This window comes from Xiphophorus maculatus, chromosome 11 (genome assembly GCF_002775205.1).
Source record: "Xiphophorus maculatus strain JP 163 A chromosome 11, X_maculatus-5.0-male, whole genome shotgun sequence".
NCBI lineage: Eukaryota > Metazoa > Chordata > Actinopteri > Cyprinodontiformes > Poeciliidae > Xiphophorus > Xiphophorus maculatus.
This window is the reverse complement of record NC_036453.1, coordinates 21,312,913-21,339,874: the sequence shown is the minus strand read 5'-3', so window position 1 is coordinate 21,339,874 and position 26,962 is coordinate 21,312,913. Positions and strand designations below refer to the sequence as shown.

General features: G+C 38.3%; 3 protein-coding genes across 4 annotated transcripts; 1 reads left to right on the top strand and 2 right to left on the bottom strand.

Annotated features, from left to right (window-relative positions):
* Positions 1–861: 861 nt before the first annotated feature.
* On the top strand, positions 862–9,200 carry LOC102232634. Its single transcript, XM_014471627.2, has 15 exons — positions 862–948; positions 1,054–1,185; positions 1,312–1,445; positions 1,528–1,735; positions 1,818–2,015; positions 2,094–2,195; positions 2,294–2,474; positions 2,752–2,863; positions 6,299–6,427; positions 6,742–6,852; positions 6,942–7,158; positions 7,232–7,429; positions 7,506–7,607; positions 7,680–7,860; positions 8,705–9,200. The coding sequence occupies exons 3-15, from the start codon at positions 1,320–1,322 to the stop codon at positions 8,802–8,804; spliced, it is 1,965 nt and encodes a 654-aa protein (XP_014327113.2). The 5' UTR covers positions 862–948; positions 1,054–1,185; positions 1,312–1,319; the 3' UTR covers positions 8,805–9,200.
* Positions 8,930–14,128, bottom strand: dnajb13 (DnaJ heat shock protein family (Hsp40) member B13). Its single transcript, XM_005806638.3, has 8 exons — positions 13,946–14,128; positions 13,756–13,859; positions 13,304–13,465; positions 13,068–13,216; positions 12,285–12,398; positions 9,582–9,695; positions 9,310–9,386; positions 8,930–9,122 (listed from the first exon to the last, which is right to left on the bottom strand). Exons 1-8 carry the CDS (start codon positions 14,011–14,013, stop codon positions 8,957–8,959), a joined length of 954 nt encoding a protein of 317 aa, XP_005806695.1. The 5' UTR covers positions 14,014–14,128; the 3' UTR covers positions 8,930–8,956.
* A 915-nt stretch (positions 14,129–15,043) lies between these two features.
* Positions 15,044–24,495, bottom strand: rab6a (RAB6A, member RAS oncogene family). Of its 2 annotated transcripts, none has more exons than XM_005806636.2 (8): positions 24,172–24,495; positions 21,597–21,655; positions 21,462–21,515; positions 20,834–20,939; positions 20,570–20,681; positions 18,507–18,600; positions 17,785–17,851; positions 15,044–16,528 (listed from the first exon to the last, which is right to left on the bottom strand). In XM_005806636.2, the coding sequence occupies exons 1-8, from the start codon at positions 24,239–24,241 to the stop codon at positions 16,464–16,466; spliced, it is 627 nt and encodes a 208-aa protein (XP_005806693.1). In that variant the 5' UTR covers positions 24,242–24,495; the 3' UTR covers positions 15,044–16,463. The 2 variants fall into 2 exon arrangements, with proteins under 2 accessions (XP_005806693.1, XP_005806692.1); XM_005806635.2 differs by lacking the exon at positions 18,507–18,600 and adding an exon at positions 19,797–19,890 and having other exon boundaries at positions 24,172–24,494.
* Positions 24,496–26,962: the final 2,467 nt, after the last annotated feature.

The window sequence follows — 26,962 nt, the reverse complement described above, 5'->3', positions numbered from 1 at the left end:
TGTAACAGCAATTGAATCATCAAATATTTGTGGGGGCACAGTTGTCTGCTCTTACATAAGCTCATCAAGACCCAGCAGCTGCTGTGGAAAGCGACAAACACACAAGCTATTGTGTGTCTATTCTAACCCTTCGCCTCCCAAGTATCTCCCCTCTTTTAGCACGTTCCATTCTGCATCCTGACTATTTGTTGGCTGCAGTTAACAAGCCTGGATGGGACGTCGAAGTGATTGCACTCAGATGTGGCATCCACCCACAGCGGTCCCTTTTTAGGATTGGCTGAGGCAGAAGTAAAGCTGTTCATTAACGTCGGGCGGTTTCGTAACTTTGTCCTCATTGGACGGTTGGTGAAATTCCAAGATCTTCTGAAATGGATCAGAATTTTCTTGTTGGGCACCAACGTCATCATAGAGCGTATGCCTCATTAAAACGTTTAGTACACACCTCTGAGCTTGATAGGCTGTGCGAGTTATCCAATGGAAAAACAGGGAACACTCTCTGACGTCTGTCCTGTAATACAAGCTGGAATGTTTACAGTTAATGTGGAAATTTACTGTAAACAACAAGCCCTGGATATAAAGGTTCAATTTTACACATGCATCACATTGTTATTATAAAAAAAAAGAGTTAAATTAAGTTCAGAAAAATGTTATGAAAATGGTGTAAATGTCAGTGAGTGCACATCAGTGCTAGTCCTTTATAAAGACACGTGTGGAATCAGATCAACAAGAGCTCAGATATCCCGCTGTGTCACAGACTGGTACACATGATAGCCAAAAAACAGGTGTGGAAAACTTGTTGGGCTACTAACAGGTCATGTGAAAAAGGTGCCTATAAATTCAGGGGTCCTCTCCGTCCTCAGAGAAACAGTAAGCATCCAGCAGGAAGTACTGGACTAAGGATATTGAGGAACTTATCATTTTTCTTTTAATTGGATTAAAATCTTCAAGGTAAATGTCATATGCTAATTGATGCTTTTAATCGGTATAACAGAATGTTAAATTTTGTCTAAATGGCTTGAGATGCTCAAACTGATGATTACTTGCCTGTTTTAGTGAGCAGTGGTATGCTGGCTGGCTCACTTCTGAGAAAGTTTATGGCCAGAAGCTTTTCAACGACAGAACCCTTCTCAAAGCCGTGTCACATTCTTGAGAAAACTTGAAACTTCTCTGCATCATTTTGTAAAGGTAAGCACAACCTTACCTTTACAAAATGGTAACTTAACTTAACTTTAACCTTAACTCATGTCTAAAGTTGCAATTGAAGGAACACATCTTTAAGAGCAAAGGTGTCTGTTTTTGTACCAATTCCAGAAATAAAAATGGTTGCAGTGAAACCGACCGACTTGGTGCCCTCTGCGGGCATTAAGTTCTTTGGAGCAGGCACGGCAGCCTGCATTGCTGACCTCATCACCTTTCCTCTGGATACGGCCAAAGTCAGACTACAGGTAGATACACCTCAAATAGTTACGATTCTAGATGTTTCATTTATGTGCTGCGAAAGATTCATAAACGCCACAATGTACCCAGATCCAGGGCGAGTCTCAAAAGGTTGAAGGATCCGGTGTGGTGAAGTACCGGGGTGTGTTCGGAACCATCAAAACCATGGTGCGCACAGAAGGAGCCAGGAGTCTTTACAACGGACTGGTAGCCGGTCTCCAGAGGCAGATGAGCTTCGCATCTGTTCGGATCGGCCTTTATGACTCCATGAAGCAATTCTACACTCGAGGCACAGAGAGTGAGTTTAATGTATTTTAAAAAAGTGAAAGGACAATGCAGTTTGTTTCACATTAACAGGTCCTAACATTCTTGCCGTTCAGGTGCTGGGATTGTTACCCGACTCATGGCAGGCTGCACCACAGGAGCCATGGCTGTGGCTTTTGCACAACCAACAGATGTGGTGAAGGTGCGTTTCCAAGCCCAGGTGCGAGTGGCTGATGGGGAGAGGAGATACAACAGCACCCTGGACGCCTACAAGACAATTGCCAGAGACGAAGGAGTTCGGGGACTTTGGAGAGGTATTGCTTTTTCACTCAATAAGTTACTTCCACACATAAAAAAAACACCAGAGATGTGAACAATATTCTTTCTTCTAGGCTGCATGCCAAACATCACCAGGAATGCCATTGTAAACTGTGCAGAACTGGTCACCTACGACATGATCAAAGAACTCATTTTGAAGTATGACCTAATGACAGGTGAGTGAAAGAATCAATCAACTGACTGCCATCATTTGAAAAATCCTAACACACAAATCCTTGTCACAGGAAGCAACTTATGTTCTGTTCTCCCTCAGACAACCTGCCCTGCCACTTCACAGCTGCCTTTGGTGCTGGCTTCTGCACAACTGTAGTAGCGTCTCCAGTAGATGTGGTTAAAACACGGTTCATGAACTCAGGAAATGGACAGTACACCAGCGCCATCAACTGCGCTCTGACGATGCTGAGAAACGAAGGACCTGCAGCCTTCTATAAAGGGTAAGAGCTAAAAAGAAAATTAAAACTGTATTTTAAGAACTGCTGGGTGAAAAACCAACCAAATGTGGAGAAATTTAGCATCATTGTCGTGGTTGGGTCTGATGTTATTAAAAGTAAACTTGCTCTCTTCTCTAACTTAATAAACTGGGTGTAATTTTATTCTGCTCTAACAACCCTGGCTATGGGTTAAAGAAATACCTCAGTAGTTTTTGGAGTGTAAAAATAACATAACATGCCAGGTACACTTCCTTAAATTCCCGTCTTCTGCTTCTTCTAGATTCATGCCTTCTTTTCTGCGTCTTGGATCTTGGAACATTGTCATGTTTGTGACATATGAACAAATTAAAAGGGGTATGACCAGAGCACAGCAGTACTGGGAGTCACCGTTTTGATTGAAGCTCGTCAGGGACTTCTATTTCAAGAATGCGAAGAAGCAAAAGTCATGACAAGTGGTGTGATGCCGTGAGTAAAAAGTGTGCAACACAGCTGGAAATGAAGAAGTGTTGGGAAAAGGCCCTAACTGTTGAGTTAGGTGGTGATCTGGCCTTTGAGGACAGGTACTGTACTTCACCACCTGCCAATAAAGACGTGGGTGACAAAAGAATCAGGAACATTCCTGCAAGACCAGGAGGATTCACAGATTACAGCACAACGCATTCATCAGGATTGATATGACCAGAGCTTCCATTACGTATCAGTATAACTGAATTTTGCTCAACGGGATGTCTGATGATGGGATTTTTTATGTTTACAGTGATGAACTTTCCAGTCACGTCGACAGCACTGTTGCATGAGAATTGATATTTAGACATTTTTCCACAAGAACATTGACCATTTCACTTTTATGTTACCTCCTTTGTCAATATTGCCAAAATGTTGCTGTTGCTTTGGGTGTATGGCTAGGAGTAGATCGCTGGCTGTAAACACATTCACGTTTAGTTGCATGATTTATTGCTGGTCAATGGGTCATGAAATTAATTTTTCACAACTCAGAACTAAAAATATCAAGTAAAATTTTGTCTGAAACAGAATTATATTTTAGCTCTATTAGTTTTGCACTTTGTCATTAAACTTGAGATGAGAAAAGAATTGCACTGTTAAATAAAATGCTACATGATAATAGTAAGCCTGCGTCTCCGCTGTTAATACTAACTATTGGATCCAGTAATATGTGACAAATCTAAAGTTTCTGAAGTTACAAATTATTTAGCAATTTCAAACTGCCCCCCAAAAATATCAACTGTCCATAAAAAGGCATGAAGCCTGATCAGGAAAGGGTTTGGTATTGGCTACGTTGAAGAACTGCAGCATGATCTATTTTCACAGCTGGGTGAGTGAGATACGTAGTGGGACAGCGCCATCTTACAGCGATGCATGTAGGACAACATGTACCCAAGCCCTGGGTAATAACGCCGCACTTCACAATCCTCAGATATCACATGTATGCTTCGTCTATAATTGTCTAATGACCGCTAGCGGTGCGGACAGACAGTGCAGTTCAAACAAATATCACTTAAAAAAAGTAACTACAACGGCAAACTTGCAAATATCTTTAGACTTAGACATATTTGCAAATTAACATTTGAATTCTTTGGTTTGTCATATGGAAACTTTCTTCATAGCTTTTTTTTTTTTTTTTTTTAGCATTCTATGTGAGAGAAGAAGTAGAGCATAATTGTGAAGTAAAGAAAAAACGTGATTTTCAGATTCGTGATGTACGTTCCAGAGTGACGGCAAAGCTCAGGGCTGATGGGAAATGCTGGAAGAAAACCTGTAAGAAGCTGCAAAAGACTTGAGAGAGAAAGGTTCATCTTCTTGCAGCACTTTGACCTTATCCAACCCAATCCATTTATTTATAAAGCACATTTAAAAACAAAAAATGGTTCACAAAAGTGCATCTGAAAAGTAAGCAAAAAGAAAAGTAGATACATAAAACAATGCTAGACAGAAGCATTATACATACATCATACAGAAGAAGAAACAACTAATGTTGCATCAAACACCATAGAAAAGACATTTAAGGCAGGCTTGCATACTTTGGCAACCTGAATTATTATAAATATGTTCTATAACTTCGCTTTAGCCTCGTCTTGGAACGGTCAGCAGCTGGTCAGCTGACTTTAGAGACTGCAAAGGAGAGTACGGGTGAAGCAAGTCCAAGAGATAGCGTGGATCGAAACCATTAGGATATTTAAAAGCCAACAAAAGAATTTTGAAATCACTTGTCACACAGAAAGCCAGTACAGAGCAGCGACATCAGGAGTGACGTGTTCTCGTCTGTGCGACTGTTTTTGAACAAGCGGGAGGTCACGGAGGGGAGTTGGTTTGACCCTGAAATATAGCGCACTACAAAAGTCAAGGCATGGGGTAAAAAAAAAATCGTCCCAAGACAAAGTTGTCTTGATTTTGGAAATTTGTCACACTGAGAAAAAAACTTGTTTATACCACAGATTTGACTTGTGTGTCCAACTCCAGGCTGCTGTCCAATTTCACTCCAGTACTTGTGGCAGTGGATTTTAAATATGGAGTCAAAGAGACAAGATTCACATGCTGGGTGTCACAAGGGCCACGTGGGTAAATTATAAATATCTTAAATATGAAGCCAGAACTACAATTGAATGGATTAGCTCACTGAGGTGTTAGGATGTCTTAATCAAAGTTCAGACATAAATACATTGAGGATTTGTGGAAAAACTTGAAAATTGCCATTCACAGAATCTCCTTCCAATCAGACTGAGCTTGAGTAATATTGCAAAAAAGAAGAATTTTTGCCTCTATGTGCAAAACTAGTGGAGACATAACGCAAAAAGATTTGCAGCGATAATTTCAATAAAGTTTGGTTCTACTAAGTGTTGACTCTTTGGAGGTGAATACATATGCACACAACAGTTTTATCTTTTTTTTAAATCAATTAAAAAGAATTAAAACCATGTTTAATCTTCCTTCTCATTATGTAATAGCTTTGATTACCTGCCACATAAAATCCCAGAAAAGACTGCTAAAGATTGAGGTTGTAATGGGACAAAATGTGGAAAATTTCCTTGGATATCTATAACAACTGCAAATTTAATTAAGATTAATGACAGGGTGGTAGTTAATCACTGGACAAAGCAGAAAGAAAAAAAAAACACTGGAAAAGGTTTTTGACTGAAACTGGTCGAGACATATGGCTCCAATCTGGCGCTCTCTGTGTTTTTGTATGTTCAGCATGACTCAGCGTTTACTTAATAATACACAACACTCCCACCACTAAACGGCTGACTTAAACAAATTGTATAAAAAAAAGAAAGAAGTAATAATTTTGATTTGTTGTTACTTTATTTTATAAAAAATATAATGAAGAGCCTTGTTTGCTTGTTGCTGATAATGTTACAATTTTACGTGGAAATTAAATTAGTAATAAAGACAGGAGACAAACCTGCTCTAAAGTCTACATTCATATACAAATAGACTTAGACGACGTTGGTCAGCCTCTTCTGTCTGATTGATCAGCAAACATTGTTCCTATGAGATACCACAGAAAACACGTGCTGCACCATTATGTAACAGCATCACAGCAGTATTTAAAGACACGCTCGCTCTCTCTGTTTCTCTCCGCCCTGCTGCACTTTTCCCCACTCACTGCTTCAGATCCATTCAGACAGTGCCACCTAAAGACGCACCTTAATCTTAACAAATCCCATACAAAAGTAATATTTGATTTTTTTTTTTTTTGTTTGAAATATTTTTCTATTTTTGCAGCTTTTTTATTTTGTCAAACTGTTGCCCTGCTCTCAGACTTATGCTTGCTCTGTCAGGACTCAGAGTATGATTTTAATTGACATCATTTCTGCAAGATCTTCTATGGAAAAACAAGGAAGCTGGTTTATAGCTGGAACAACGTTCAGCCAAAGAGACACCTTCAGAGAATCCTGATCTTCTGTGTTTCTGTCGCACTGACTGTTCCAGTAAAGGTAAGAATAAAGCGTTCCATCCGTTTCGTTTAACACATGGATAGATGAAAAGTAAGAGTTTACAAGTTAACTTGTTACTTAAATCAGAAAGATGCATCACTTATCACTAGAAAATTAAGGATCAAGCATGCCATGGAGATTCATTAAGTACAAAAAACGTTATTCTGCTTGGCAGTGTGGAATAGATTTACTAATGGAAAGTCTGTTTTATTTCAGATTTTTGGATCAGATAATTGTCTGGTCCATATACAAACGCTGCCATTGAATTTTAGTTTTAATCCAAAGAGAATAATAAAAAAATGGTTGGATTTCAGCCAGTGGATGTGCCTCCAACAGCAGCTGTTAAGTTTGTGGGTGCAGGAACTGCAGCCTGCATTGCTGACCTGCTCACCTTTCCCCTGGATACTGCCAAAGTGCGGCTGCAAGTATGTTAACGTTCTGCATCTTTAAGCTTAAACGCCTTACTTTGTTCCTTATTCGTTAGCCAGTGTGATTTCTTTCACTACCTACACAGGTCCAAGGAGAGACCAGCATCTCTGAAGCAATGGGGAAAGTTCCTGCAGTAAAATATCGGGGTGTGTTTGGTACCATCATCACCATGGTGCGCACAGAGGGGCCTTTGAGTCTTTACAGCGGGCTGGTTGCAGGGCTCCAGAGACAGATGAGCTTCGCCTCTGTCCGCATTGGTCTCTATGACTCTGTTAAGCAGTTCTACACTAAAGGATCTGATCGTAAGTTTCTGTGACTCAAAATATTTTAACTTAAGAAGGCCTGCACGAGTCAAAATTGATATCAAATTTTCAGACGTCAGCATCGGCAGTCGTCTGCTTGCGGGATGTACCACAGGAGGAATGGCTGTGGCTCTGGCTCAGCCCACAGATGTGGTGAAAGTCCGTTTTCAGGCACAGGCCAGGTCTAATGAGTGCGCAAGGCGCTACTGTGGCACCATTGATGCTTATAAGACCATTGCTAAGGAGGAAGGCATCCGTGGTCTCTGGAAAGGTTACTTGCGCCTAAGAGATGGTGTCTTAATTACTGCCGTTTAATTTTTTTGACAAATACGTGTGTGCGCACTCAGGCACAGGACCCAACATTGCCCGCAATGCCATCGTTAACTGCACAGAGCTGGTGACATATGACTTCATTAAGGATTTCCTCCTCACCTCCACTCCCCTGTCTGGTAAAGTAGTGGCTTTGGTCCAATGTGAAACACGAGTGTGAATCTGGAACTGTAGCTTCCTGTCCTCCACAGACAACCTGCCTTGCCACTTCGTATCAGCCTTTGGTGCCGGATTATGCACAACTGTGATCGCTTCCCCAGTGGATGTGGTCAAAACCAGATACATGAACTCCGTTCTCGGCCAGTACAGCAGCGTCCTCAACTGTGCTGCTGCCATGATGGCCAAAGAAGGTCTGCTTGCCTTTTATAAGGGGTAAGGCAAGACTGTAGAGACTTTTCTGAAAGATTTACCACAAGAAGGAGAATATCAGAGGTCAAAAGTGCCACAAGCAGAATTAGAATATTTAGATTTTTAAGTAATTTAAATAAAACTGCCAATACATTGAATAAAAATATTTATATATTTTTTATTGAATAAAAATATATATATTTATAAGTTTATAAATATATATATGAATTATATATTTATTTTTATTGAATGTACTTACCGTTTTACTTAAAAATCTAAATATTATTCTAATCAGTTGTCAGTTGTTTAATAACTGTTTACATGTGTGTATATTTTTTAATTACATAATAATTGTCTAACCCAACACTTAAAATTTTGATTTTATTAATGTTAATATTCTTTAAACTTGTTCAATTATCTATAAAATGTTACTTTATTTTCAGTACTGTGTGAAATAATTTAAATGATCCCCGTGGCTCATATAAAGATATTAAATAAATTTGATTACTTTACACACCTTATCAACTTTATTTCAATATAAACTAATTAAATGGGATATTTAAGTAATGGTTTAAGTATTTGATCATTTATTGAACTCTGTCCCAATAAGATGTGAAGTTTGTGGGCGGGGCTTGCGCTGTTATGACTACAAATATTTGGTTTGCAATCCAAGGTGACAGTTTAATTGACTTTATGGGGCTCTAGATCTACAAAACATATAGATGGTTGTACCAGATACAGAATTTGTGATCTATTTTATAAATGTTTATCAGCTGACTGATTCACTGTGTTGTGGTGTTTTCGGCTCTTGGTGGCTGTAACAAAAGGCTGATAAAGCACAATGTTTCTCTGTTTTCTCCCGATTTAGCTTCATGCCATCGTTCTTACGGCTGGGCTCCTGGAACGTGGTGATGTTTGTCACATACGAGCAGCTGAAGCGAGCTTTGATGGCAGCGAATCACAGCTGAACAGCTTTATTATAACCACTGAAGCTTACCTGAAGGCTGCTACTGGAAAACAGCTGCCTTCCATTTAGCTTTCTTTCAGTGCACACTTCGGCTCATACCTAATGCAGTAAACCTTTTTTAAAGTTTTTGGGAGTGCCACACATTTAGCTAAACTAGTGTGAATATTTCAGATTTAGAGCTTGTTTGATCAGATGCTTGCTTTCAGCGCAGAGCTTTTCTGGGAATTCAATGTCAAAGGTGAGGATGAGGCTTCCTCTCTGGGTCGGATCCTGCGGCAGCGGCATTCCCTCTCCACTCAGCACTTTTTTGTACGACTGGCTGGTTCATCATGGGGAAAAAAAGAAAGTGGTGCTGATATTAAAACATACACTTGACGCTGAGTGGCTGTATTTTTGACACCATGTGTGTTTGTTGTTGATCTTTGACCTCTAATTGGAAGCTTCTGCAAAATCCAGAAGAATAAATGAATTCCGTTCGGTAGGCCTTTCCATGAGAAAGCACTTACTGCACAATGTCATTGACAGGAATGGTGAGCAGCTTGCCATCTAGTGTCTCCACATTCACAGAGAAGCCAGTCAGGGCCTGTTGAGAGGGGAATATGTTAAGTTTGCAGCTGTAGAGCTTCTTCTGATTATCGCACTACATCACCAAATCCTTTATAGACAAATAAAAAAACTGAATTTTCTGACAGATATTTTCATATTTGAAGGAAGGAAAGAAAAACTTGGAAGAAAAGGACACAAATATGGCAGACAATAAAACACAGACATGACCCACCATCTCCAGAGAGATCTTGGCCTTGAAGATGAGGTCACTGAGCTGTCTTGTAAACGAATGATGAGGCTTCTCCCGCACTATGAACACAATGTCTGCAGGGATGCAGTTTGGTCCCTGCAGATAAAACACAACAGGATGACTAACCTGGTCTAAAAGGACGACGCCTGAATGAGTTTGAATTTCCTCAAATCTGACCTTTCAAGATTCAAGATTACTTTATTCATCCCCAGAGGGAAATTATTTTGTCCAAATAGCACAAAAATACAAAAAACATAAACAGAGTTAAAGCACAACAGTTTGTTCATATATGGTAAAACATGACAATGTGTATAAGTAAAATCCTAAAAATTATTTTCAATAAACCATACCTGTCAGTGGCTATAACACTCAACATATATGCCAAGAAATTCTGTATAATATATAGATATAAAAAAATTGCGCACTATGAAAACAGTGTGCAGGATCAGGGGCACTGCCAGGAATCTTGGGCGCCATGGCAAAAAATTTAATTGGGCCCCCCCTGCGCAGCTGCTGTCACAATTTTTTGAGTCTATCTGATTTATCAAAAGCATCACAATTTTAAAGCCTTGCTTACTTTGGTCCAATACTGATAAGTAGCACAATATTTACTGCTCATGAATTTTACATGCAACACTCAGTATGCAAGTAGGTTGCTTAAATTTTTTCTATTAGTTTTAGTTTACTGAAATGTCTCTCCAATGAGCAACAGTCATAGGCAACACGCAAAACACACATAAAGCAAACCAGACTTCTCAAAAAATGCTATGTAGTTGCATTTTACTCAAGCTGCAGTACATAACTTTAATAAAAAATATGTTTTCTCCATATTTGTCAAAGTTGTCACCATGTCAGGACAGTTTGTTATGAGACAGATAATCTGCGAAAACAATCAATCTCCTCCACCTGCTCCTTGAGCTGCTATTACTGACTAAAGTAATGCAACGTTCCGACCAAAACAACCAATCAGAACTAGGAGGAGGGTCTTAGGGCGGTCAATCAACTTCACTCACTAAATGTGCTAATATTGGAAAAACAACAAATCATTACAGGAACATCGTTTATCTGCCGTCACTGGTAGCTATGCTAACTAGACGGAGCATTTACAACAGGCTATGCTAGCTGCAGCATAGCACAGAGCGAAGGGGAGGAGGATGAGCAGCACCACATGAGATTGTGATTGACAGCACTAAAACTCTCCTGCCACTGACTGGTTGTTTCTAGCACTTTGAGAAAGCAGAGGAAATAAATTTTTCACAGATTATATCTCATACCATACTGTCACAACATAATGACAGTTTTAACAAATATGTGAAATGTTTTTATTTTTTAAAATAAAAGTTACACATTGCAGCTTTAATTTCACTCAGGAGAGGGCAGGTCAGGAGGGACGTGGGTTAGAGTTGCTGCTGACTGACTCATCTGTAAGTGGTAAAAAGTACAGGGACAAGTTAAATATATGAATATCTTGGTGTTATTTTTCCTTAATTCATTAGATGCTACTGAAATGGAGGCAAACAGCAGTCTGTAGCTAAGCTAACTATGCTAAATGGTTGATAATCTCACGCAGTCTACCCACCTGTCTTGGAGAAAAACTTGGTTATAAATTGAGACTCTTGCCTTTTTCTCTCTCCCTCTCTCTATCTTTATTTTTTTGAAAACCTGACTTAATTATTTTTCTTAGCAGCATAGTAACTGCTACAGTCGTTCGTGTTTTCCACTGTCTGCTGCTGAACACCGTCACCATCAAGCTCCAAGCAGGAACGAACCATTTCATGCAGGTCCAGGGGGGCTCAGGGCAAATATGGATGTGTGTTTTTTAGTCTGGGAGGGGGAACATTAAATTTTTACTGCTAAAAACAATCTTCGAAAATACCTGTCCTGTCCAGGACCTGAAATTGGCCCCAATTTTTTTTTATTTTATTTCTATGAACAAAAAATAAATAAATAAATAAATTGTGGAGGGCCCCCTGTTGGTCAGGGGCCCTTAGTATTGTCATAACCTTCCCCCCCTTTGGGCGCCACTGTGCAGAATAGCACAATGTGTCAAACCCAAGGCTCCTGAGCCACATCCGGCCCGCCGTAGCTTTTTATGTGGCCCTCTAGATTCTAGACTAAACACTAAATGTGCTTAAATATTATATTTTCAATCAAATCCGTGCAGTTTTTATCTGTGTACTGCCAAATTATATCAATCAGTCCCTCCATTTTCTTGAGAATTATTGTGGAAATTCATGCAAAATCAACAAATCCCTGCACTTTTCTGCACTAAAAATTGGAAGTTTATTGAATACTTTTCTCAAAAATTGCCAAAAACTTACTTACTTGCACTAGACAGCTGGCTCAGCCTTAATTAATGTCAGGTTATAGTCCATGATCTATACAGCGAGTAGTAAAAAGTCGCATTTACCGTCATAAATATGCACAAATATCACAAATATTTCCAAATTAGTACCACAAACACTTTGATTTTTATTGCAAAAAATCACAAAAAATTATCACAAAATTCTGGAGGGACTGAAAAGATGTTCAATAATATTTAATTTTAAGAATTCATTGCTATTTTAACAGTTTGTGAACTGGTTTTATCAATACATTCTGGCACAACCCGCCCTTGAAGAGCATTCATGATCTTGATTTGGCCCAAAACGAAAATGAGTTTGACACCTTTGAGATAGAGTATACCTGATCTCCCTCTTTGGTGAAAACGATTCTGGTGCCTTCCGTCCATCCAGGTTTTACTTCGATAGTCAGAATCTTTTCCTTGATACTGGAAGTTTGTTCATCCTCATTCATAACCTGCAACACACACGACAAAATGTAGAAAACCCCACTTTTCAGTAATAAGAAAGCCATCGTATCTATAGGAGGACGCACGTTTTTGGCCTATTGGTCTGAAAAGTTTTACCATAGCTCAGAGATGATGCAATAATGAAGGAGGACAACCTTCAAAAACCCTGATGTTTGAAGCTTGCACACAAGCACGATGAGGATCTTAAACATACACTGAAACTGGTTTGGGAGTCAATACAGGAAGGTAACGTCTTCTGGACATGCCAAGTCCTTAATCCCCATGGAAACAGTGCGGACAATGATTCAAAACTTGTGTGGATTAAAGAAAATCCACAATAAGCCCAAACTTGTTCATCAAATAGTTTTTTTTAATCAACTGAAACTTGTGTCGTATTATTGGATCAACCTGAAAAATACATCATCAGAAGACATGCTGAAGACGAACGTATGCAAACTTCTGACCAGTGCTGTACCTGTACATGGTAATCCAGTATTTTTTTCTGTTTTGACATATTGTTAGATTAACGTCTATGTTGTGACTTGTACCACTTTAAGAATCACAGCACTCCAGAAGCACTCCATTTAATGGACATATGAATGATTTAACGTAGGAAGAGCACTGGGCAGAGGAGGGGGGAAAAAAAAACACCTCTCTAATATGTTAGTAGCATCTACCCTGCGAGAAATCTTAATCTTCTTTATGCATCCGTGGAAGAGATCATCCAGGGACAAAGGGAGATCTCTTTCTATTGGAGAATCTTGTGTTTTCTCAACTCCTACCACCAGGGAGCTGAACTGAAGAGCTGATTCTATGGTGTGAAAATCTGCAGGAAAGACAACACGCAATAAATTCAGCAGCTTTGAATTAAAAACAAAAGGTACAATATGGCTTTTGAATGCACTTTTCTCACCTGCAAATGGGTTGTCACCTCCAAAGAACTGTCTGAACGTTTTGTCAGGATTGCCATGGTAGGTATATTTGGAGGACCAAGTTCCACCACTGCTAAACTCTACAGGGATACCACCTTTGAGTCCCTCGTCACCAAATTTGTCATAAGTTGCCTTTTTTCTTGCTGAAAAGGAATAGATTTGCAAAATGTTGTCAATTTACAACTATAAACTTTAATGTGATTTTTTTTTTTTGACGGATTTTCTGTGATAGACCAACAACGTAGTGACGAGGAAGGAAAATCATAAATGTATTTCTTATTAGCATTTACAAATAAGAGTCTGAAAAGTGTTGCATATATTTGCATTTAGCACACTAAATCAACATCTCATGGATGTAAATAATTTCGCAAGGCATTGTGGGAGCAGTTTGTAAGCCGCAGCAGCATTCAGTGTGGACTCAGAGCAAACTCACGGTCACTGAGAACATCGTAGGCTTCACCCAGGTCGTGGAATATCACCTTACTTCCAACTTCTTTGTTTTTACACGGATGAAACTTCAACGCAAGACGTCGGTATCTACGTAAATATAATAATAATAATAAAAAACTGTAACGTTCTCACAAACAGCCTGATTTAAAAGAAAAAAGGTAAGTTTAACTTACGCCTTTTTGATATCCGCATCTGTTGCGTTTCTGTTTAGCTCAAGAATCTCGTAGTAATCACGGTTCATGGTGAGGATAAACACTTACAGCTCGCTAGCTGCCTGAGAAAATACAAAACTTCAACTCGCGTTGAAAAATCGACTAAGACGAAGCAGCCTGGTGCGTGTTGATGTTGGTTGCCATGGTGAGGGAAGTCTAGAATGCTCTCGCGAGGTTTGAAGATGTTATATGGCGCCTGATAAAAATTTGTTAAAAAAAAAAAAAACTTACAAAGGTCAAAGGCCTTTGTAAGTTTTTACAAAAGCCTTTGTAAAAACCATCCACAGATGTTTATTTGGGTTTTTAAATAATTTTAATACAAAAAAATATTTAATACTTTTTAATTTTCTAAAAATTGTCCGTTTTTTGTTTTGTTTGAACCAAAGTGATGTGGCGGACGGCGATGGGGGGGGAATGCTCTTACTCTTTTTTAAGCAAAGTCATTTTTGCTTAAAAAAATGACTTTTCTTAAGCAAAAAAGTCATTTTTTTGCTTAAAAAAATGAGCAAAAAATAGGTCTCGATTATAGGTCGAGACCTATAATTTCGACCTATATTTCGAGATTATAGCTCTCGAAAAATAGGTCTATTTTTCGTCTAAAAATAGGTCTATTTTTCGTCTGAAAATAGGTCTATCTAATAAATTACTATTATCAGTGCAACTATTGATACATTAATTCTTGAGACACAGCAGCTCACTTCGTATTTCTTACTTATGTTATGATATAACCATGTTTCATTTCTTGGTCATTTAATTTATGTAGTACGTTGTGTTGGTCTATTGCATAAAATGCACTTGTTTGTGGGGCTTGAAGTGACATGGAAATACTTCTCACTTTTAAAAGGCGTACTAAATGTTGGTATTTTACTGCATGACAAATATGGAGTCTTAAAGAATCTAGGCATTTAGTTTACCTCAACAACAGTTCAAATGAACATTTTTGCTTCTTTTAAATAGACTACTGTACTTGATTTATGTACAGCAAGTCAAAGCTGAATTATGAGGGGACATAAGGGTCATTATTAGGTGTTTTTTTATGTGCGACACATGAATTACATCAGTTGTGAGAAGTGTAAATTTATTCTTTCATTTAAAACCATTCCAGACAGAAATGTTAACAACTATACTATACATACTGGACTCTCCTGCATATGTTCTCACAAGAATTGCACAATATCATCAGTATGATCGAACTCCCACCCAGAGGAGCCAGACAAAGCAGCAGAATCCGTCACAGATTCTGTCAAAGCTCGTCTGGAAGAATGCATATCTTAGTAGCGATTCAGGACTCGTTACCACAAGGGAAAATATTACTGGTCATAAAAAAAAAAAAAAGAAAAGAAGAAGCATGAATCCAACAGAAATAAATATTTCAAGTCATTGTAGATTAAATACATGTGTTGATAAATCACTAATAAAAAAATCAAAGCCAAAAAGTAGAAATAAGCAAAAATAAAACAAAGTTCTGAAAGTGTTCAAACAATATCATACGAAACCTGACGCCAAGGAAGCCCTCTACGATTTTAGCCTAAAAAGCTACAATTTTCCCCATCCATATAGTTTGTGTTGGGTTTTAAGTGAAAATCCTCTCTTTAAAACTACAATCAAAGGGGAGAAAAAAAAGTCTATGAAACTTTAGGGAAAAAGCTGACTTAAAAAAAAAAACTTGGAGGACGTGCAGGGGCAGGACGGTGAATGAGGCTGACATATTGTGGTACGTTTATGAGGCGTTAAAAATCTTGTAGTGCGAATCTGATGTGTTTTCATAATATGTGCTCATAAAAAGGTGACAGAATATTCTCTGACAGCCCAGGCAACATAATTTTTAGAGTAAGGTCTCTGTCTCCGACTTTAGCTGCACCACAGAGACAGTGTGATAATAATTAAACTGAACATGCTCCCACTTAAATTCCCACACTGTACTCGATTAATAAAAGAAGTTTGTTCACCACCAATTTAAAATCAGAAAGTCTTCCAAATCTCTCATATACGGCATAAATTATGTCAAGTGACAAATGCACACAACATCCACACAGTGTACTAGGCTTAAAGCAGTGTTCTTCTGCTAAAATGAATATTCTCCCTCTGAAAACACAAACCTGGACAGATAACTTACAGCAGACATTCGCTTTCGGTTTGGTTTGGAAAATAAAAGATGTAAAGAAATACACCAATATGACCGATAGCATCTGCAACAACATATTCTTCTGAAATGACTGAAAACAGGAGCTCTATGTAAAGGTGAGCTCCACGTGTGTCTGTGGTTTCAGTACATATGTCAGTTACAGTGTGATGTTCAGTTTTAGTGATATGTGGCTTTCAGAGCATCAGGATGAAAGCGCGGGTGGAGTCACGGCAGCCGAAGGTAATGGGTGTGTAGTGTTCTCAGTCGGACTGGGGACTGGAGGCGGGTGTGGTGAAGGGAAGATTTACAGAAAGACCGGCTTCCAGGAAAACGCCTGCGGAACGGCTGACAACTCTAGCAGGAACAGCCTCCTTCGCTGACCGGTTGCTCGGGTGGTTTCTCCAACTTTATGTCGATCACTGCAGGGTTGGTGGATTAAGGAACAACACAGAGCAAGAAAAAATGTGCCGATTTAAAGAGGAACTAAAGCACTGCAGCCAACACCTAAACAGGAAACAACTGGAGGAAAGGGATGTTGAACAAAGTGATTATAAAAGTCACACTAAGCACTAACAAATCATTCCAACATGAACAAAATATACCACCACATTTTAGCTGAGGTTTTGTTCTTATGTTTAAGTTTTACCACTGGCAATTTATCCTCAACTGTTAAAAGAAACCCAGAGAGTTTCACCAACTCAAATTAAAGACTTCTTAAGACCATTATCAAATAAATTTAAGGCCTGTATCACAACATAAATGTATAAATAAAAGACCTGAAGGCTTTCGAGGAAGAAATGGTACTACTTGTGAGATTATCTATAGATATTGTCACATTCTTAACTTTAGTAGAAGACATTAAATGCCATTCCTTTTGATCTTTTTCCCTTATTTGTCACCATAGCTGCATCCGTGGCTCCATTCTCTATTGGTTTCTTACTCTACTTCTCAGATGGATTTCCTTCTACAGTAACAACTTTGTTGAAATAAAATTCTTCAATAGGAAGGACTAGTGCTTGATGAACATTGTCCAGTCAACTTGTGATAAATTTGCACTTATCCATAGAAGGCAGAAAAAGCTTGTTGGCTAGCTAGCCAGGGTATATTAGCAGTTAGTTAGCAATAGCCTGAGCCGCCTCGAGTTACAAAATGCACTGACGATTCCTGCATGTGACTCAAACTGTTGCCTGATGAAAAGTCCCATGAGAAAAAATATACAGTATATATACATAGAATATATGAGGTTCAATAGTCCTGCCACAACAAAATTTAAGGCATATTCAAGGACATCTTACATTAAAAAAAATAATAAATTTAAGACATTTTAAGACCTTAATTTTAAATACATACATTTGAGACTTTTTAATGATTTGCAGACACGTTATTAAAACCTTGCAGAGCAATCATTTTGCAAACTTTGTTTATACTTTAGACCTTTGGGGAAGGCGCTCTTTTTAGACCATACTAAATCTGCAGCTGGATGTCCTTGGAAAATTAAATCTAAAGCGACTCATAGGTTAAATGACAAAAGTGAGACGTCATAAAGCTGCGCTGGACTTTCCCCGTGGCAAGGATTATATGCAAGATTTGATATGAGGTGACATTAGAGAGCAAGGAGACCTCCCAACTCCTCTGTCATGTCAGGCGAAGACAATGACGAGCACACAAAGGATACTGTCCTCTCTATTCTTGTCCTGTGTGGTATCCATGCCAGGGAGGGCGGCTGCCACGCGACGGAAAAGCTGCAGGAAAGACAAGCGGACGAATATCGTCAGGAATATTTTCAGGACAGAACAACCGGTCGAAACAAGCACACATGCAGTGTGATCACATTATTTTATAGCACAAGTTCACCTCAAGCTCTAACAAAGCAAACACACCCAACAGAGCTTTGTCAAATCCGACAGTGATTAAGGCGCTTGTGTTGGGGCTCCTGCATGAACATGCATCTGATAAGTCAAGAGGTCTACAAAAAAACATGGAGTGCCTTTCTAGTGCAACTGAGCCACTGATGGTGTAATTTTTTTAAATTGATTAATGGATCCTCGTGAGATATATTTAATCAAGATGCAGAGCATGCACATCCCCAATAAACTGCAAGAAATGAAACAACTTTCCATAACCAAGATTTCACAGTAACAAACATTTACTGCGAAAATCAAGAAAGGCTAGTCGTTGGTTTGCAAACTCGTACCCATCCTGAAGACGTTTGATCAAAACTTGGCCAAGTCATTACGCACAACAGTTGGGCGAGAGCTTGAAAAGCAAAATCATGCTCCTCATTGGAAGCAGACGCTTAAAGCACATGTCTAGCACGCATGCGTGTAGAACAGAAGTCAATCTAAACAGGGCAGCGAGTGCTGTGGACGCACACTCACAAGCGTGCGCAGCCTCTACCTGTTTGACATTGTAGCCTGTCTTTGCACTCGTTTCAATAAACAGAACATTCATCTCTTTCGCTCTCTGCTCTCCTTCTTCTGTGGTTATCTGTCTGCGAGTCCCAACAAACGAACAAACACCCACCGTGACACGCATCACAGACATCGAAACACAGACAGAAGAAAAAAAAAAAATTGTGATTATATTGAAGTGAAATAATAAGCCGTGCTCCTCCTTGCTGCAACTGGCACCGCTGCTCAAGAACCAAAAGTCTCCCGGTGCAATTTTAAAAACTTTAATATGTACTGAGTTGCAGTTAAATTCAAAGTTTGCTCAGTGCAGGGCCAGCAGAAAGTATTAATACTCCTTAAACGTTTTGACAATCTACTCTTCTACACCCACAAATGTGTTTTTTTGTGATTATATGTGACAGACCAACACAAAGTAGTGCATAATAAATGGACAAATGACGAATGGCTTTTAATTTTTAGTAGCTCCTTTTACTCTGGTGTTGCGAAGAAAAACACAATGCAACCAGCTTCCTCCAGATTTAGTAAACAAAGCCCACATGTGTGTGTGTGACATAAACTGTATAAATCCAGCTGGTCCCTTCAGTTTTCCTTCCTACAGGTAAAACAATGTTAAACATAAAGCCAGAGAGATGATGAAGTGGATTGGTTAAAAGCACATTTCTAAGTTAAAATGACTCAATGACCAAAATCCAAGAAATGATGAGTGTCAGGGTTGAAAACTAAAGTGCATAAATGCTCTACATCCACTGTGAGCTTGAGCTGTTAGAAAAAAAAAAGATGAATTGGTAAAAATGTTGCAAGGACTGCTAGAATGATACCCCCAAAAGACTTACTGCTGTAATTGGAGCAAAATGTGATGCAAAAAACTATTGACTCAGCCGAGCTGAATAAAAATCCACACTGCATGTTCACATTTTTATTGGTAAAAAAAAAAAATTGAAATCCACAAAACCTTATCCTTCCACTTCTCGTTTATGCACAAGTTTGTGTTGATCTATCACACAAAATCCCAACAACATACACTGAGGTTAGAGGCTGCAATGTAAAAAGGGGTATGAATACTGCATAAGGCACCATAGATAATAAATATTTTCAATATCCAGGAAATATCAAGAAAAGTATGAGTTATTTGCACATTTGGAAGAACTAAAAAAATAAATAAATAAAATCTTGCTCAGTTGCAACTTTTCTTTATTTGCTCCAGAAGGAAGCTTTTGGCAGAGAAGCTGCAGCACCAGCAGCAGGACTTCAGAGCACGACTCAGACACACACTTACCTGCTTCACGTTGTATCCTGCTTTCGCACTAGTCTCAATAAACATTACATTTAGTTCTTTGGCTTTCCGTTCACCCTCCTCAATAGATACTTGCCTGTGGTAGATAAGGAAGTTAAAAGATGCACAGCCAGACAGATGAAAATACAAGTTTATATAGTGGAGAGAAAAGTAAAAGTCCTACAATACAGACAGAGATCAGAAATGCGGAAAAGATAAAGTCGATTATTGCTCTGACATCCATAAAGAGGAGAAAAAATAAACTCATCTGATGTAACGCTGCTTTGGAAAAGTTATTAATAACAAGCAAGTTGTAATTAAACAGGCAGCATAATGTGTCATTGCAATAGCTCTCCTCTATTAAACCTTTAACGACATTTTTACCAGAATTGCACTGATAAGTAGCTCATATGAAGAGCACAGCAGATGCGCAGTTCCACTAGGCACTTGCTAATTGATGCTGACTAGTCTGAAGGAGCTGAGTGGGGGATTGTGGGAAAGGGGTGTACTGTGAGGCGGAAGCTTGGAAACTGCACCTGTGAGGAGGTGCTGCGTCTCAAAAAGAAGAGGAGCTGTTGCCACAAGAGCTTAAAGGATTTCTCAAACATGCATGAAAGAATCAAGGCAACACTCCAAGTATGTTTTTGATGAGGGAATAACATTATAACATGATGTAAAACTCAAAAAAGTTAATTTTACATAATGATGTCCCTTTAATAATATTAATCTGCCTTTTTACACTTAAAAGACAAAGGCAAGAAAGATGAACAACTAACCTTTTGTCTGCAAGGTCTGTCTTGTTTCCCACCAACATGATAATGACATCACTTCCTCTCTCTGTTCTGACATCATCAATCCACTTTGTGGTTTGTTGGAAAGAGTTGACATCTGGATGAAAGAAAAAGCGGAAACAGATCAACACTATTAGGGAGATGGAAACATTTTTTACGTTAGAAATTTATTAAAGAGTCTGAAATTGAACTGAAGTTTTTGTACACAAAGTATAACTGAACAGACGGAGCTTATATTGTGTCACCTACTTGTAATGTCATACACAACGACAGCAGCGGCTGAATCTCTGATGTAACTTGGGATCAGGCTGCGAAATCGCTCCTGCCCCGCTGTGTCCCACAACTGTAACCTGATCTGTGGGCCAGGGAGAGGATGGAACAAAAAATATAAAAAAAGAAAAGAAATAAAGAGAGAATGGAAATAAAAAAATAAAAAAACAGATAAATGAGCTAAGTTAATGTGGCCAAAACAAATCGAAACAAAACCAAATAAAGAAAGACGGATGGGGAAAAAATAAGAGAAACAGACAGAGCGTAGGGCATGCAGGTCGAGAATGACCATCAGAGAAAGCAAGCTGTCTGGGCCTGGAGGGGAAATAAATAAATAATCACCCTTCACTTGTCACCATCCCTCTTCTTCTGATCAAGTAAGGTGTTTTCATTTCAAAAAAATGGGATGAGAGATAGATGGAGGGGTAGGAAGGAGACGGAGAAGACTTAAGTTGAAGGAGTAAGCACTGAGTGAATATACGGACTGTCCAGAGGGAACAGTGTCCTGATCACAAAATCACCAAGCCATAAAAAAATAAATAAGCACAACAAAATCACCCAACACATGAGAATCCCTGAACATTTGTAGCACAGGAAACAAACTTACTGTTCTGTCTTCAAGGTACATGGTTTTTGACAGGAAATCTATTCCTATTGTGGCCTGAAAATAGATGAGAAATTATGAATTAACTCATCCACTGCAGACATAAAGAATGGTGACTTAAAAACAGTGATGGCTCACTTGGTACGTATTGTCGAAGCTGTCATACATGAACCTGGTGATCAATGACGTCTTTCCCACTGAGACACAAATGGAAAGAAAAAAAAACATTTAGTTCAAACTGGGAGATTATTCAGCTGCTAAAGGCCATCAAAGTAATGACCTTTCAAAGTAAAAGGGCTAAATTACTGATTAAAATATGCCATTGCTCTGCAACAGGATGATTAAATCAAACTGACCATTTAGTTTGACGTAAAGTCCAAAATAAGTCTAAGAAAAACTACACTAAAAATAAGGACTTACTGTATATATACAGCTGACCTTAGTAAAAATATTTCACTATAAACAAACACACCAAGACCATTTTTAGCTTACCTGTAATGACATTTCTAATATTAATTCAAAAGAGCTGCTTTTGAAATATTTAAAATATGGTGGTGAAACATATTAAATCCATTTACGGCACCTGGAATAATCCTTTGGTTAAATGGAAAAGCAAACTACAGCTTTTAAAGAAAGGTATTTAATTTTTCATGTTCTCCATTTATAACAGTGCCTTCCAAAATGTCCAACCTCTGACCCACAAAATAAAAATCTAAGAGGGTGATGACCCCGACTCTTGGTTGAGCGTACAAGCATTTTATCCTGAGTCAGTTAAAAACTGGTAAAATGGCAACACAAGCAGAATCAACTGTCAATATATTGACCTATAAGTTGACTTAATTTATTCAAGAGCCGTCTTTTATCTCAAAACACTCCTACATGCTTTCTCACAGCTATTTATGTTATTTTCTCAAGAGGATCTCACATTTACATATTTGTGACCCCAGCTTTAAGAGCTGATGTTTTATACAAACTCCTCACTTGTACACAAGTGCAAAACAAATGTGTTGTTTTTTTTTAACAGCTGAACTTATGACGTCTCGCTGAGTTCTGGGACTGTGGTGCTCAGCCACACACTGTGACTTTTTGGTGAGCTCAGGTTACAGTATCAGTTACAATGTGCATCAAGTGACAGAGACATGGCTAAAGTCAACACAGCTGGTTCTGCGGACGCAAAGACCCATAGCCGACAAACAAAAGCAATCTGTTACACGTGGAAAAGACAACAAAACTTACCCAAAGACGGGAAACTTATCTTTTTTTAGATTATATCACGACAAATACAGCAATAATTGAATCACATAGACTGGTATAGATGCTGATAGAACAGTAACTATGAGTTATTACAGTCAAACAATGCTTATTTTGAGTGTTTGATTTTCAGCATAACTTTGCTTGCTTTCAATTTCCACATTCTGTTTAAGTTGTTTCTTTAAATTTGCATTGTTTTCTGGCTGTATATTTAAACATAAAATAGTTTGGTCACTACATATTACATACACAGCAATAGGCCAGTATACAACACAATGAAACTACAGAACCACAGATCCCATTTATTTCCCAGGTCAATAATTTTTTTTTATTTTCTTTGAGGTCTAACCTGCTAATTATAATTTTATCTGATTACTTCTCATCATAAGGACGATGCAACAATCAAAACTGGTGAATGTTTAACTGGTGCACTAATTAAAACATCTTTATTCACAGAAACCAACTCAAAAAAGAAGTTATTAATTTAGAAATTACATCTTAAATTTTTTGTAAGCGAGTAGTTATAATTTGTATAACAGTACTACTGCCTGATTAAAAATAAAATATAAAACTTGGCTGACATCAATAGCAGCGTCCAGTCATTAAATGGGAATCATATTTATGATTTTATGTGGAATAGCAGTGGTTTTCCAGCACACACATAAGCCTGTGGCTCATCAATTCTCTTTAATTATGGGCTGAGTTATCCTACTGTGTGGTAAATACAGCTCCCATCTGTACAGCAAAGTTTGATTAAAATAAAACCAGAAACCCCAAATTTAGTCTCACGCTTGTCTTGTTGCTCAGCTTTAAAAAGCCTGGGGAATAAGTAAACACTGTACCACTGAAAATAAAATTCCTTATTCCCTCCCTAAAGCTTAATTCACATTGGACAGGTGGGCTCAGGCTGGGAAAGGGGGGCAATAAGGATGGGGTATTTCAGGAATGCTACCAGATAGGTCTGTGTAATTATGGAGTGCCTCAAGGGTGGAAAAAATAACTAGTCATCATAGTTCATGCACTTTCACCGACATTGATTGCTTCCTTATAAAACAACACACTATCAATAGATTCAATTCTCGATTATAACTCCTGTTTTCGACTAATTAACCAGTCACCGAAGTTTCCCATTACTTTACCTTTTTTTTTTTCTATGAGCAACACCGCGTCAGAGTGAGCAACTACGTGAATGCGTCAGTTTCCTTAATCAAGAGTCATATCTGGAAGGGAGTGACGAGACGAGTCCAAGAAGCAGCCAGCGTGGACAAACACACGGCATCAACAGTGTCGCAATGCTCCCAAAGTGCCAACACAGTCAGTGTAACGATATGCGGCTAACGCTAGCCCGGCTAACAGCTCGGCGTCAATCCCCACAACGAGCCATTAAAATCGGCTGCGTTTCATACAGACAGCAGCGCTACTTTCCTTTCAACCAGTTACGACGGGATGTGTTTAAACTTACCACTTTGTTCCCCGAGAAAGACCAGTTTAAATTTTCTTAAAGGGTTTCCGAAGTCTCCGGCCGCAGACATGACTGAATATAATGGTACTTTCTGAGCTTTCGCAGCAGCTGGTGTCAGTTATTAAAGGTCCACTATCCGCAGCCTTTTACTGGTTTTCCAACGCTGATAAATGGCCACTCGGCGATGCTAGTTGCTCCAGAGCTAACCCTTGTAGCTTTAATACTTATTGGATAAGTCAGTCACTACTGCGGCCAAGTTAGCATTACTACAGTCTCTTTAACTGTCTACCAGCTAGCTGGATAACTTCTTCCTTAGACACAAAGTGAACATTGTTCGAGTGACAATCATGCTGCCCCCTAGTGGTTGAATTAGACCAAGTCAGGTGCTCTGACTGAGAAACCAAATGATGAATTTAACCAGAAAAGGCAGGATTTTTCTCATTTATTCTGCTGGATATTTAAAACCCTATAGTACTAACTTATATAAATGTAAATTCGTCCATATTTTCTACATTGATACGTACTGGTCTAAAATTTAAATCACAAGTGAAAGACGTGTTATGCTTTGCTGTGTCCAGAAGGGGGCGGTCGTACACCACAGCTTAGATTTTACATACTAAGCATTTTTTTATGATAATCTAATCATGAGTTCTGCGGAAGCTGGCTTGATTAATGTCTCACATAATTAGTGACTGATAAATCCTTTGTTATTAGAGCTAGGTGAAATCTATCTGAGCAAGTCTCCTCGTATTTATTACATTCGCAAGTTTTAAAAAATATATATTTAATTATCCAAAATTAATTAACATTTAGCCCTTACACACATATTTAAAATTGACATAATATAGGACAGAGACACTTTTTTTTGACAAGTTTTACCATTAATTAAAGGGTTAATGCTTGTTTTTTTGTTGTTGTTTGTTTTTTGTTTTACCATCTTCTGTTATCTAGTTCTCACTGCAATTAGCATGTGTGTGCTTCTAAATTCACTGCAGTGGTGCCAGCCTCTGTTGGCAACCATGTTTTGTTTTCTATAAAAAAAGAAAGCCAACTGGCCATAATTATTTCTGTGAAGAAAATGGAATCGTCGTTTAGGGAAAGCAGCATTTACAGTGGGTGTGATATTGGACTTTTTTGTTCAGTTGTCATCACATTACTTTGTGTGCAAGACCCACTGGACTGCTTGTGGCCTCCAGCTGATGGGACAGCAGCTGTCTGTTGTAGTTCAGAGTGCTTTGCAAATGTTTTTATGCTACTAAAACCACAATTGTTACATGACAAAATTATTAAATAGGGATTCTATAAGACATTATAGAATGGGGATTCTATCATTTTTAAATGATAAGAAAACATATATATGGTTTTCACATTTCTTACATTTCCCCTTGAAGCCATCATCCTCAGTGTAGCATGGCAGTGGAAACTTTGTGATGTGCAAATATACTTTTTCTGCTGCATTATTGTAGGAAGCTGCAGAAGAGTCAAAGGTTCACAATCGAGCAGGAAAATGATCTTAAACAGAATTACAAGAGAGACACAGTGCTGTACTGTTGAGACACTCAGTTCTTCAAAAATGTGTTCACAACAGCAAACTGTGAATAGAGTGTTTTTTTTAAAAAAAAAATCACATTTAAACCTCTTGAACATTATTACATTTTGTCATACAACAGCTAAGCACTTCAATCTATTATATTTACACTCAATAATTATGAAATGAAATTTCAATTCCAATTTTCAAATGTATGAAATGTATGTAGGGAAATTAGCTCATCAGAGCTGAATGCAAATTGAACGAAACTGATTTTATTTGAATGGGGAAATTCATATTAATGAATGTACAATATTGCCATGCTAATTTCCATCTGTAGTCACATAAAAATGAATGGGAAATGCTGGTTTAAAACCTACTTCACAATTATGCATAGTTTTTCAATGCTCTGTAACATAAAATCTAAAAAAACATATTCAGAAGTTTGTTGTTTTATTGTGACAAAATGTTAGAAAACAGAAAAGGTTCCTACAGAATGCATAGTACACACATCAGTTCATAAATTAGTTTTTTCTTACTTCCACGTGTGCACTCTAAATTCATGGATGAAGTCAGGGCCTCATAAGATGAGTGGTTGTCCCCCAACTGGAAGGTCAGTGCTTTGATCCAAAGTTAAGTGCTCCACATACAGAGTGCACTTAATATGTAGAGTGCATGTAAATAAAGTGAAACAACACACGTGTGCTTGTGAATGAGAGACGTGCAGTAAAACACTAGAGGACCCCGTTGATTCTAAGAAAGTGTTTTATGGAGTGTTCTGCAAGATAATCATTCCTTGCTTCAAATTTTTAGCTGTTTGTCATGCTACAGTCACAAAGGTATATGACTTTGATTGGGTTTTATGCGGCAGACTAATGCCAAGAAGTGCATGACTGTGAAGTGGAATGAAATGCTGTTTTATTTTCAAAATGTTTACAGTAAAGTCTGCAAAGTTTGGTATATCTATGTTAAGCTGCTCCCCTTTGCTCTCAAAACCCTGAAAAATACAGTCAGAGCTACCGTGGGCCGGCTTATAGCAAAACATATTCATGTGTTAGAATGGTCAAGTCAAAGTCCTGTCCTACATCTAATCAAGAGTCAGTAGTCTTGAAACTGATATTCATCCAATCGGACTGAGCTTAGGCTATTTTGCAAAGGATGCCAAAAAATGTCACTTAATTGATAGAAACACACCCATTTGTATCTGCAACAGTCCTATAAAATACTGACTCAGGGGAGCTGAATACAAATGCCACACTTTTT